The 13,003-nt window shown below is 35.9% G+C and overlaps 1 protein-coding gene across 9 annotated transcripts in view; it reads left to right on the forward strand.

Moving 5' to 3' along the window:
• AP3S1 (adaptor related protein complex 3 subunit sigma 1) overlaps positions 1-13,003 on the forward strand; it is a 73,077-nt gene that overhangs the window by 25,184 nt on the left and 34,890 nt on the right. For 8 of the 9 annotated variants that reach the window (XM_081513710.1, XM_081513711.1, XM_081513716.1 and 5 more), the window contains exons 2-3: positions 3,691-3,782; positions 7,420-7,531. The exons of the other annotated variant lie outside the window; for it this stretch is intronic. In XM_081513710.1, coding sequence (XP_081369836.1) covers positions 3,691-3,782; positions 7,420-7,531 — 204 coding nt within the window. The remainder of the gene's footprint in view (positions 1-3,690; positions 3,783-7,419; positions 7,532-13,003) is intronic. 9 annotated transcript variants of the gene reach the window in all.

Below are 13,003 nucleotides of genomic sequence, written 5' to 3' on the forward strand. Positions count from 1 at the left end.
CATCTTTATTACAGTCATTCTGACAGGTGTGAAGTGATACTTCATTGTGGTTTCAGTTTGTATTTCCCTGATGATTACTGATATTGAGCATCTTTTCATGTACCTTGTGGCCATCTGTATGTCTTCTTTGGAAAAGTCTATTTAGATTTTCTGTCCTAAGGTTTAAAATTAGGATTGTTTGGATTTTTTTTTTTTTTTGGCTATTCAGTTGTGTGGAGTCTTTATATGTTTTGCATATTAACCTCTGATTAGATATATGATTTGCAGACATTTTCTTCCATTCAGTGGGTTACCTATTTTGTTGATGGTTTTTGTTGCTATAGAGAAACTAATTTTTAGTTTGTTGTATTCCAAGTCTTATTTTTGCCAAGTTATTTTTCTGTTGGAATTTATATCTTTTTCTTGCTGTCATTTAAGTATCTTTTGTATGCTAGATACTATTAGTTTTGTCAGTTTTTTGTATTGTAGAAATGTTTGTCATGTTTGTAGCTGTCTTAATTCTTTTTGTGATGTTACTTCAGCATTCAAAGTACTTACTTCAGATTTGCAAACCTTTTCCTTTATAGTTACCATTTCCTTTATAGTTATCATTTGTGTCTTGTTTAAAAGTCCAACACTATTACAATGTTATAAAGATATTCTTCTGTATTATATTTTTAGATTTTTGTAGCTTCATCATTGACATTTTTGTTTTTTAACTTTAAACTTTTTGTTTTGTTTTTGGGTATAGCCAGTTAACAGTGTTGTGGTAGTTTCAGGTGAACAGCTAAGGGATTCAGCCATATATATCCATGTATCCATTCCTTCCAAACCCCCCTCCCATCTATGCTGGCACATAACATTGAGCAGAGTTCCATGTGCTATACAACAGGTCTTTGTTGGTATCCATTTTAAATACAGCAGAGTGTACATGACCTTCCCAAACTCCCTAATTACCCTTTTCTCCCTTCCTTCCTTCCCTTCAACCTCAAGTTCATTTTCTAAGTTTGTAAGTCTCTTTCTGTTTTGTAAGTAAGTTCATTGGTATCATTTCTGTATAGATTCCACATACAAGGGATGTCATATAATATTTTTGCCCTCTGTCTGATTTCACTCAGTATCACACTCTCTAGGTCTGTCCATGTTGCTGCAAATGATATTTCATTCTTTTTAATGGCTTAGTAATATTCCATTGTGTATATGTACCATATCTTCTTTATCCATTCCTCTGTTGATGGACTTTTAGGTTGCATTGACATTTATTTTTAATCAATCTGGGATTGATTTTTGAGTATAATATGAGAGCTAGAAGTTCATTGTATTGGAACAAAACCAAAAATTTTCATTCTGGGACCATTTATGAAAATGCCCTTCCATCCCTGCTAATCTTTAGTCTGTTTAAAATTAAATTATTATACTTACGTGTGGTGTGCTTCTGGCTCCATCAGTCATTTTCCCTATTTCTGCACCAATATGTTATCTTAATTACTGTAGCTTTATAATAATTCTTACCTGGTCAGCAGGCCCTCTTGTATTCTCCTTGAGAGTATCTGGTTATTCTAGCCTTCTGTTCTCATGTATAAATCATATTTTGATTCATAATCAGGTTTTCAAGCTTATCTCCCACACCCATGTTGAAATTTTGATTAGAATTACCTTAAGTCTTTGGAGCATTTTGGGGAGTTTGAGCATCTGTATAATATTGGATCATTCAGTCTATAAACATTATACATATTTTCATTTACTTAGATCTTCTTTAACTTTTTCCAGTAAAGTTTTACATTTTCTCTTGCAGTTTTTTTGTTTCCTTTACTCCTAGACGATGTGTGGTTTTTGATGATATCTTTTTAAAATTACATTTTGCAACTCATTCTTGCAGAAGTTTAGAATGGCAGTAGGATTTTTGTGTAATGTCTTTGTGTTCTTATTATAACCATTTATTAATTGTATCACTTCTGTGTAAATTATGTTAGATTTTCTGCGTGGAAAATCTTTTCATCTATGAATGACAGGTTTGTTTCTTCCTATGAAAATAGGCCTTTGAAATCTGTTAATCATTTCCATGATTTCTTTATAGTTTTATTTTTATCACCCCCAAATTTTTGTCAGACATAATGTTTAGTTTTTCATGTTTTTGAATTTTATACTAATGGAGTGATTACATATTATTCTGGTACTTGCTTTTCTCCCCTACTGTAGACTGAATTGTGTACCCCCTACATTTTCATGTTGAAGCCCTAACCCTCGATTTGATGTTATTTGGGGTTAGGACTTTGGAACTTAATTAGGTTTAGATGAGATGATGACCATGGGGCCCTCATGATGTGATTAGTGCCCTTACTAGAAGAGATACCAGAGAGCCTGTTCTTGCTGTTTCTCCCCATAAGAACATGTAAGAATGCAATGAGAAGGTGGTTGTCTTCAAGCCAAAAAGATATCACTCACCAGAAACCAGCTATCCTGGCACCTCAGTCTTGAACCTCTAGCCCCCAGAATTGTGAGAAAATACATTTCTGTTAGTTAAGTCATCAGTTTGTGGTATTTTTTTTTAAAATGGCAACTTGAGCTCTGGTAACTCCTTTTTTCCACATTAATTGGGTATAATTTACTTATTTAATTTTTACTTCTTATAGGATTCCATTTATAAGCATACTGTAACTTATGTGACTGGTGAACATTTGGGTTGTTTTCAGCTTTTGTTATTGTTGTTGTTATGGTGCCTTTATGAACATTCTTCTATGTGTTTCTTGGTATACAGGTTAAGAATTTATTATGTATATGTAGTTGTCGATATTCTACTGTTTTTGACCTTCAAAAACAATGGTTTCATATGGGTTAGCATTGTACCTAAGAGTAGAGTGCTGAATTATAAAACTTCTTGAGTGAGTGGTAATACCATTTACCTTTCCACTGGTAGGACGAGAATTTCTTTGGCTCCATATCGTAGTCAACATTTGATATTGTCATACTTTTATATTTTTGCTCATATGGTACATGTGGAGTTATTTCATTGTTACTTTAATTTGTATTTCATTTCATAACTAATGAGGTTTAGCATCTTTTCATTTGTTTATGGACCATCACACATTCTTTCCTGGGAAATTTCTTGTTCATGATTTTGCCAGTTTTATATTGCAGTGTTTGAGAAGTTGATTCTTTTTTTACTGGGATGTGAATTGCTTGGTGAATTTAGTAAGTATTTATTGAGTCAATTCTTGGTTTTAAGCTGTGCTTACATAAAGATAAGTAAGCTGATAAACTCTTACCTCAGTTTGCGCTTAAACTTACTTAATTGAGAGCACCAAACTTCTGTTCTTTCTTCTATTAAAATATGAATTGTTTATAACACTATCTCTTTGTTTCAGTTTACCCATTTGTACAATGTACTTTGACTAGTTGATATCTAGTTTCCCTTTTACCAGTGTCTATAATTCATGTGTCTGATATTTTTTCTTGTTGTTTTTTGAAGCTGAGAAATAAGTTTTATTATACCGGAAAATATTAAGTGCTGATTTTTTGTCACATTTTTGCTTTTTGTTTTTAATTTTAAACTGTTGGGTTTTGTGTCTATTAAGATATAATAGGTTAGTTCTCCAAGGACTATACTCTTAGATGAATTTCCCAGACAGATTACTCTTTTATTTTCAAATTCTTATAAAACTGTTAAACCTAGAAATTGGCCTCTAACGTATATGAATTATTCTTTCTCAGAGTGAAGATACACAACAGCAAATCATCAGGGAGACATTCCATTTGGTATCTAAGAGAGATGAAAATGTTTGTAATTTCCTAGAAGGAGGATTGTAAGTAAAGCATTTCATGGACATTTCTAATCTTTGACTGTAGAGCATCACTGTTTAATTGTTTTATTGTAAAATTTCCTAATTTGATTAATTGGGTCAGGGGAATTAATTGCCTCATATTAGCTATAAATCTAACTTAAATAATTTTTAAGACACTTAATCTTTTTCTTTTAAAATTTTTATAAAAGCATTTTATATAAAGGTAATATGTTCATATGGCAAAAATTCAAACAAATATAAAACGTAAACCAAGTCTTCCTCCTCCAACTTTAGTCCTTTTCCCAGTTTCTTATGTATCTTTCTAGAAAATTAGTTTTGCACTAACATTTAAAAATGTAAGGCTTCCCTGGTAGTTCAGCTGGTAAAGAATCCACCTGCAATGCAAAAGACTCTGGTTGAATTCCTGGGTTGAAAAGATCCCCTGGAAAAGGGATAGGCTACCCACTCCAGTACTCTTGGGCTTCCCTGGTGTCTCAGACGGTAAAGAATCCACCTGCAATGTGAGTGACCTGGGTTCAATCTCTGTGCCAGGAAGATCCCCTGGAGGAGGGAATGGCAACTCACTCCAGTATTCTTGCCTGGAGAATCCCCATGGACAGAGGAGCCTGACAGGCTACAATCCATGGTGTCACAGAGTTGGGCACTACTGAGCGACTAAACACAGCACATAAAAATATAACGTTAAAAATTTTTACTTATGGGATCACACATGTATTTTGCTTATCATGTTGCATGTTTGCACTTATATTTTGAAAAGCTTTGCATATAAACCCATCTAGAGCAATCTCATTCTTTTTAATGACTACAGAGTACTCCTTAGGCTGAATGAACCTGCTTTCATAAAAATTTAGATAGCATCTTTTATTTTATATTATGAACAATTCTGAAGTCTGCTTTTCGGATATTATATATGTGTGTGTCTCGATAAAATAAGTTCAAATTCAGATGACAGACTTTTCTGTTTTTAAAATGAATAAATAAATATTGCATATAATTAGTTTTCCAACTATTATAAATTTCAATTAATGGGTTTCATGAAAATGGGTTTCTCAAATGGTTTCATAGATGTTCCCTTCCATGCTTATATGTTTAATTTCTTAACAGGCTATTTCCTCACTGACAATTCAAAAAACTCAACTTTAACTGAACTTCACTGTGAATAATTAGAAATTAGTCAGAGAAACCTACACTTTTCTGTATTTTTAAGGTAGATGATGTATGTTATAAAGAATAGTTTTCATAATAGAGAATTCATTCATACCTGACCATAAATTACTTTTTATCATGTAGAAAGTTTACTTGCATTTCTTAAAAGGTTATATCATGTTGCACTTAAATTTGCAAATACACACTTATGATTTGTAAATTTTGCTGTTAACTCGAGGCCTACAATTTCATAGTTGATAGATGCACCTGCTTTCTGTTTTTGTATTTTAATGGTACTTCGCTTATCTCGCTTAAACTTCTGTAGTTGACTTGTGTTTGCCAGTACCGTCATTTCCCTTTATTTCAGTCTCTTGATCTTCTAATCTCATAGGAAGTTTATCACCCAGAACAGTGGTACATGTGGTACATGTGCAAGAACTTGATTGATATAACCAGGGCACAGTTTGAACCAGAAAGTATGACTTGAATTTGTGATTATTCTTTTCAACCTTATAAAAAGTAGAAAGCAAATATTGCATCAGAAATGGGGCTGCACATCTGGTTTAATCCTAGTGTTGTTACTAACAAGCTGGTTTTCTTGGTTAAGTCACTAGAATTCTTTGTACCTCAGTTTTCTCCTCTTATGTTAAATGAGATATTTGGACTAAGGATTTCTAGAATTCTGTGGGTTTTATATTGTGTGTTACATTCTATACAAGAATTTGAATCAGTATTGTACTATATAGCCTAAAGATGAAATTATAATAAAATGTATTTATATTAATTTTTTTCTTTCAACAATTGTAATTGCCATTTTAAAACTTATAGTTTTTAAATATTTGGTCTTCTTTTACAGCAGAGCCAAACAAAAATTTAAGATAAATGACTAAATTGCAGATTCAGGATGAAGCCTGCTGTTTGTGCTCTTTTTGTCCCTTTCAAGGGTCAGGTACAAGGATAGTGTATAAATAAATACAGCTCAGGGAATCTTTGAAGTGCTTGTACATATTTTTAAATTGCATATCTTTTCTAGATAGTAGGAGTTTTAATTCTTGTCCAAGATAATTTTCATTTTTGGTATTAAAGGATGTGAAGTAATAAATGAGTGTATACAAGTTGTTTCTACAAACTTGTGAATTTAGTATTACTTTTACTGAGTAAGAAATAGGGACTTCCCTGGAGGTCCACGGGCTAAGACTCTGTGCAAGGGGCAAGGGCTTGATCCCTGGTTGGGGAACTGAGATCCCACAAGCCTCAAAGTGAGGCCAAAACAAGAAATAGTTGTTATTTTCCTGTGTTGTGTTTGAATGTTCAGTTAGCGCTCATTATGTTTTAGCTCTGATTTTTGTAAACTTAACTATGGAATACTCTGGCCTAGAAAATCCCATGGACGGAGGAGCCTGGTAGGCTGCAGTCCATGGGGTCGCGAAGAGTGGGACACGACTGAGTGACTTCACTTTCACTTTTCACTTTCATGCACTGGAGAAGGAAATGGCAACCCACTCCGGTGTTCTTGCCTGGAGAATCCCAGGGACGGCGGAGCCTGGTGGGCTACCATTTATGGGGTCGCACAGAGTTAGACACGACTGACGCGACTTAGCAGCAACAGCAACTATGGAATAGCTAGAATATATTTAGAAGGATAAAAGGTGTTTATAATGATTCCTGAATTATTATTTTTAAAATGCTGAAACTCCAATCAGTAAAAAAAAAAATATTTGGCAAAAGAATTGAGTATCTCTTAGCTCAGTTTTCTTGCTCTTCTACTCCAAAACAAAATGTGCTTTTGGAGAAGAACTTGATAGTAAGTCTGTCCAAAACTGAAGAAAAAATGTCCTTCTTTTTTTTTTTTTCCTAGTTGATAATCAGTCTCAAGCTATGTAAGTTACTGTGACCTATGGGATTAAATCTAGTAAGCACTTAAAAATGCCCTATGTACTCATTTCTGCCTACTTCTTTGGCCTAATCATGTACTTATCTTTCATTGATTGAAGCTTTCCTTCTGTTTCTTGAACATAGATATTTCATTCTTGATGAATTTGCTTTTTTATTAGTTTACTTATGTCTGAAATGCTCATCTCGAAATTTTTCTTATCCTTAAATCTCAGCCTAAACATCAACTCTTTTAACTCCCAATCGAAAGTAGCAAATCTATCGGTGTGGCATTGTCCTGTTTTGATTCTCTAAGTAGTTCCTTCCACTTATGTAGTTCCATTTTTTCTTATTTGTTCATTGCTGCTTACCCACTCTCAGTGCCTGACACATAGCAAGTACTCAGTAAATAATTGAATGAATGAACTGAGATTAAGCACTGGCATCTTTTACTCAACTTCTCTGAAGATAACAACCATCTAGTTCACTTGAGTGCTGTGTCATTGTTACCTTTCATTTTATAGAAAGATTTTAAAAAAATTATCAGTTTGCTTGAGTTAATGAAAATGTTTTTCAGTTTGTTTCTATAACATTCCAATTGTTTTGTTTTGTCATTTAGATTAATCGGAGGATCTGACAACAAACTGATTTATAGACATTACGCAACATTATATTTTGTCTTCTGTGTGGATTCTTCAGAAAGTGAACTTGGCATTTTAGATCTAATTCAAGTAAGTTAACACTTGCCTCTTACTGTCTTAAACAACAACTTTGGCTTTTTTTTTTTTAAAACTTCTGTGTTCTAAATTTTCTATAATGATGTTTTGTTTGGTAAGAAATAAAGTATTCCATAGTAGATGTTGAGTGGGTGAAAGAGGGGCGAGGGATGTAGGAACACACAGACTGGTTGAATCTGATGGAAACTGACCACAGCTAATCTCTTTGTGTGCATTTTTCCTGTTCACGTAATTCACCAGAAGCAGCCCAGTGCTCATGAGTCCTTTACCACACGTATCCAGATCTAACCCCCAAACCCTGCCCCTTCCTGTCTCCTGCAAGTCTGTTGTAATGTCCCTGTAAACTCAAGGTCAGTTATCAGCAAGTTTCTTCAGCCTCTTCTATTAATACTGCCTTCATCTTTTTGCTGTCTGTTAAATTTGGCTTCCCTGATGATAATACCTGCCACCTTCTCAAACAGTAGTTTTCTCTCCTCCTTTCTTCACTTCACTGAGCCTGAATGGTGCTCTCTTTGCTTTTCATTACTTTTTTAGACGTTTTTCTCCTAAAACATCTCCAGACTTTATCTCATGTTCTCAAACTGTACCACTTTCTACCCATCCTTTCTACCCGTGCAGTAACCTCTCACTCCCACTCCCTATTCATGGGAGATTTTGTGAAAAACTTTCAGTGGTCTGAGATTTTACTCTACCTGCAAGCTAAAACTACCAAGGTTTCATGGATGCTAACAAAAGATGGAGTGAGGGGGGTGGTGTTTCTGGTGCAGAAACACAGGACTTTATTACTAACAGCAAAAGCAGTAGCCAGAGGGACAGCATTTGCTTACACTGGTTACTCAAGTCCCAGTTCCTAAAGTGTGACCTGATAAGGTGTCTTTCCATAACAGACACTAAGCATGTCTTCCCCTGTAGAGGAAGAGAATGTCTTCCAAGCAAAGGAAACGTACCCTTTGCTTTGGAGGGAAACACTGTCTATCTTCCAAGGCTGTTGGCTATACAAGTTTGCTTGGAAAGTTAATCCACAGTAAAGGTAGTTAGTACCTCTGTTCACATGATGTCGAGGAATGGAAGACCCATGGAGAATTGTCTCCAACAGATACTAGTTCTTAGTTGCATGACATTCACTCCAGTACTACTTGTATTATAATTCTTGGTTATTTCAACGTTCATGTGGGTAATTCATTCAGTACACTAGTATCTTCAAACCGAAATTTCTCTTCTCCAATGAATTTTGCTTGTTATCCCACTTCACTACTCACTTCTAGATCTTGTGTTTATCCAGACTTCGGTCCCTCACAGTTCCCACTCTCTGCTACCATCTCTTATCATTTCATATCACAACTTCTATCACTCCAGCGGTTCTTTGAGCCTGTTGGGACCCTCAGTCCTTTTCTTTGGTTGGGTTTTTTTGTGTGTGTGTGAGGATAAAAATATTTATCGACAGTTTTCTAGCTATAGTTATATATTCTAAACTATTCAATGTTTTTAAATAAATAAATGGTGGTTTTAGAAAAATAGATGTATCTAGAACCCTGTATTCTCTTCCTGTGTTTCTTGTCTTTTCAGTGGGTCTTTGGGATCTTCTGTCTTTCAAATCTGTCTTTTTCTCACTGTCCCTGATCCTCCTGATGTCTTACTTTCCTTGCCCAGCTTAAATTCCATGGTCAATCATGTTAGTCATAGGCTTGCATATACTCAACTTTTTGCCTATACCCACACATCTGAGAAAAAAGAGATAACCATACATGCTGGGCTCACTTTAAATTCACGATCCCAGACCTTGGTGATTCCTTAGTGCTACCCAGTAATCATATTATATTTCCCCGGTCATTTCACTCTCCCACACTCCTAGACAGTGGCTAATACATTCTCTTCCTTTCTCAAACCTCCAGCATTTCTCCAGCATATAGCTTCCTAGTTTGTTAGGCAACCAGAAGCAATCAGAAGGGAACTTCCACAGACTCTGTATCTGTGTCCTTGTACTCTATTCTTTTCTGTAAGAGATGAGTGAACTTTGCTCCTAGCTAAGGCCAGCTCCCCCACTTGTATACTAGTCCACTTCCTCCTCATTGCTCTAGCATTTTTCTCTCTTCTATATCATTTTTTCTTCTCTTCTAGATTATTCCTACTAGTCTATAATGTGTTAATATGTTCTTCCATCTTAAAAATCCTGTCCCTCCTTCCTTCTCTAGCCACTGCCTTATTTCTTTCCCTCTCCTTATAGCAAAACACTTTAAAAATGTTTTCTATATGCAGTGTCTTAAATTTTCCTTCTCCCAGTCTTTCTTGAACACATTCTAATCAGGTTTTTCAGCTCTGCTATTGCTAAATCTAAAAGTGCTTCTCAGCCCTCCTTTACTCGATCAAGATTATTTAGCACTCTCTTCTTCATGAAATATCTTCTTCACTTGACTTCTAGGACACCTTACTTGTCTGGTTTGCATCCTACTACTTTTAGTTGCTTCATTTTAGTTTCTTGATCTCTCTCATATCTTCTTTGGCAAAAACTCTGTTGAGTATACAGAATCCACTTGGTACTTTCTGCACTGCCTCCACATTGGTCCATGCCACCATCAGCTCTTGCTTGGATTATTTCAGTAGTTTTCTTACTGGTCTTCCTGCTTCTACTGTCTTTTCCTTTTTGTCTTTTCTTAGTAGAACAGCCAGGGTGATACTGTTCAAATATGTTGTATTTTACACTCCTCCATATTGAATTCTCCAATGGCTTCCCCTCTCAGTCCCAGTAAAAGCCAAATTTCTTATGAATGACCCATGAGTCACATAATCTGACTCTCCTCCCTATGCCTTATTACTTACCTTCATTTTCTAGTGTTTTCCCCTTTGCTTGACCCACCCTGGCCTCTTTGTTCCTCAGATATACCAGGGATGCTTTTACCTCACAACCTTTGTACTTGCTGATCTTCCTACCTATATTGTTCGCCCATCATTGATTACTATTTTGATATTATTGCTGATCTTAATGGATATGACAGCATGGTTATTACAGCTCAGCTGGGAATTAAAAACCAAATATCCTTCGTCATATCTGAAGTCTATCATGTATTTATGAAAAGTGGAAGCTATGTCTTGTGTTTTCCAAAACTTTTTAGCCATGACTGTTTGAAATGTTAGTAATATGTCTTGATCCTAAATAAAATACAGAGAAAAGAATTTCAGGAAAATTGTGTTATCTTTCCATTTCTAATGTAGACTTGAGCTGTTTTTATAAGAAGATCCTATTGAGTTATTACATATTGATCTATTATGTCACAAAAAAAGAAACTTTCTATAATTTTCCTTACAGAGATGGGTTCTATCACTCCCTTGAACATGTTGGAAGTTCTGCAGTTACTGTCTTTCCCCTGTGGTTATTACAGATGTTTAAAGAAGAGGGAGTGCTGAGCATGCACAAGTTAGTCATTTTAAAAAAAATTGGTTGAGTGAACAAAATGGAAGGGAGTAGCTTACTGTTTCTGCTTCTGCCTCATGAAACAAACAGCTTTTCAGAGCTTCTTTAGAACTGATTTTCTGGCCTTGTTCATCCTCTAGTTTTGAGAAAGGCAAATGTAATACAAGTAAAAGTGGAAAATTGTATAAATCAAGAGAGTTTAGATCAAAACCTCTTGGTTTTATATTTTCGTTAGAAAATGGATCAAGAAAACTTAATCAACATCAGTATGTGATGATTAAATACATGTTTCATTGTGGTTTTTTGAATATTAAAAATGATACAATTCATATGATCATTGGGCACTTTATTAGTACTTATATGCAAAGATTTTGTGTTTCTAAGGTACCAGTGTGTTGTCTCAGATTTGACTTTTTATCTTATATAAAATCTGAAAGAAGGACTTGTTAGTACTTTCCATGTAGATTTATACCAGCATGCCAGCAAGTTGAATAATCAGCTTCTATTTTCTTTTAATTCTTTATTCAGTTCGATTCAGTCACTCAGTCGTGTCCAACTCTTTGCGACACCACGAGCTGCAGCATGCCAGGCCTCCCTGTCCATCACCAACTCCCGGAGTCTACCCAAACCCATGTCCATCGAGTCGGTGATGCCATCCAACCATCTCATCCTCTGTCGTCCCCTTCTCCTCCTGCCCCCAATCCTTCCCAGCATCAGGGTCTTTTCCATTGAGTCAACTCCTCATATGAGGTGGCCAAAGTATTGGAGTTTCAGCTTCAACATCAGTCCTTCCAATGAACACCCAGGACTGATCTCCTTTAGGATGGACTGATTGGATCTCCTTGCAGTCCAAGGGACTCTCAAGAGTCTTCTCCAACACCACAACTCAAAAGCATCAATTTTTTGGCACTCAGCTTTCTTTATAGTCCAATTCTCACATCCATACATGACCACTGGAAAAACCATAGCCTTGACTAGACAGACCTTTGTTGGCAGAGTAATGTCTCTGCTTTTAAATATGCTATCTAGGTTGGTCATAACCTTCCTTCCAAGGAGTAAGTGTCTTTTAATTTCATGGCTGAAATCACCATCAGTAGTGATTTTGGAGCCCCAAAAAATAAAGTCTGACACTGTTTCCACTGTTTCCCCATCTATTTCCCATGAAGTGATGGGACCAGATGCCATGATCTTAGTTTTCTGAATGTTGAGCTTTAAGCAAACTTCTTCACTCTCCTCTTTCACTTTCATCAAGAGGCTCTTTAGTTCTTCTTCACTTTCTGCCATGAGGGTGGTGTCATCTGCATATCTGAGGTTATTGATATTTCTCCTGGCAGTCTTGATTCCAGCTTGTGTTTCTTCCAGCCCAGCGTTTCTCATGATGTACTCTGCATATAAGTTAAATAAGCAGGGTGACAATATACAGCCTTGACTCCTTTTCCTATTTGGAACCAGTCTGTTGTTCCATGTCCAGTTCTAACTGTTGCTTCCTGACCTGCATACAGGTTTCTCAAGAGACAGATCAGATGGTCTGGTATTCCCATCTCTTTCAGAATTTTCCACAGTTTATTGTGATCCACACAGTCAAAGGCTTTGGCATAGTCAATAAAGCAGAAATAGATGTTTTTCTGGAACTCTCTTGCTTTTTCGATGATCCAGCAGATGTTGGCAATTTGATTTCTGGTTCCTCTGCCTTTTCTAAAACCAGCTTGAACATCTGGAAGTTCACAGTTCACATATTGTTGAAGCCTGGCTTGGAGAATTTTGAGCATTACTTTACTAGTGTGTGAGATGAGTGCAATTGTGTGGTAGTTTGAGCATTCTTTGGCATTGCCTTTCTTTGGGATTGGAATGAAAACTGACCTTTTCCAGTCCTGTGGCCACTGCTGAGTTTTCCAGATTTGCTGGCATATTGAGTGCAGCACTTTCACAGCATCATCTTTCAGGATTTGAAATAGCTCAACCGGAATTCCTTCACCTCCACTAGCTTTGTTCGTAGTCATGCTTTCTAAGGCCCACTTGACTTCACATTCCAGGATGTCTGGCTCTAGGTGAGTGAT

This window comes from Giraffa tippelskirchi, chromosome 7 (genome assembly GCF_054371585.1).
Source record: "Giraffa tippelskirchi isolate mGirTip1 chromosome 7, T2T-mGirTip1v1.2.pri, whole genome shotgun sequence".
NCBI classification, from domain to species: domain Eukaryota; kingdom Metazoa; phylum Chordata; class Mammalia; order Artiodactyla; family Giraffidae; genus Giraffa; species Giraffa tippelskirchi.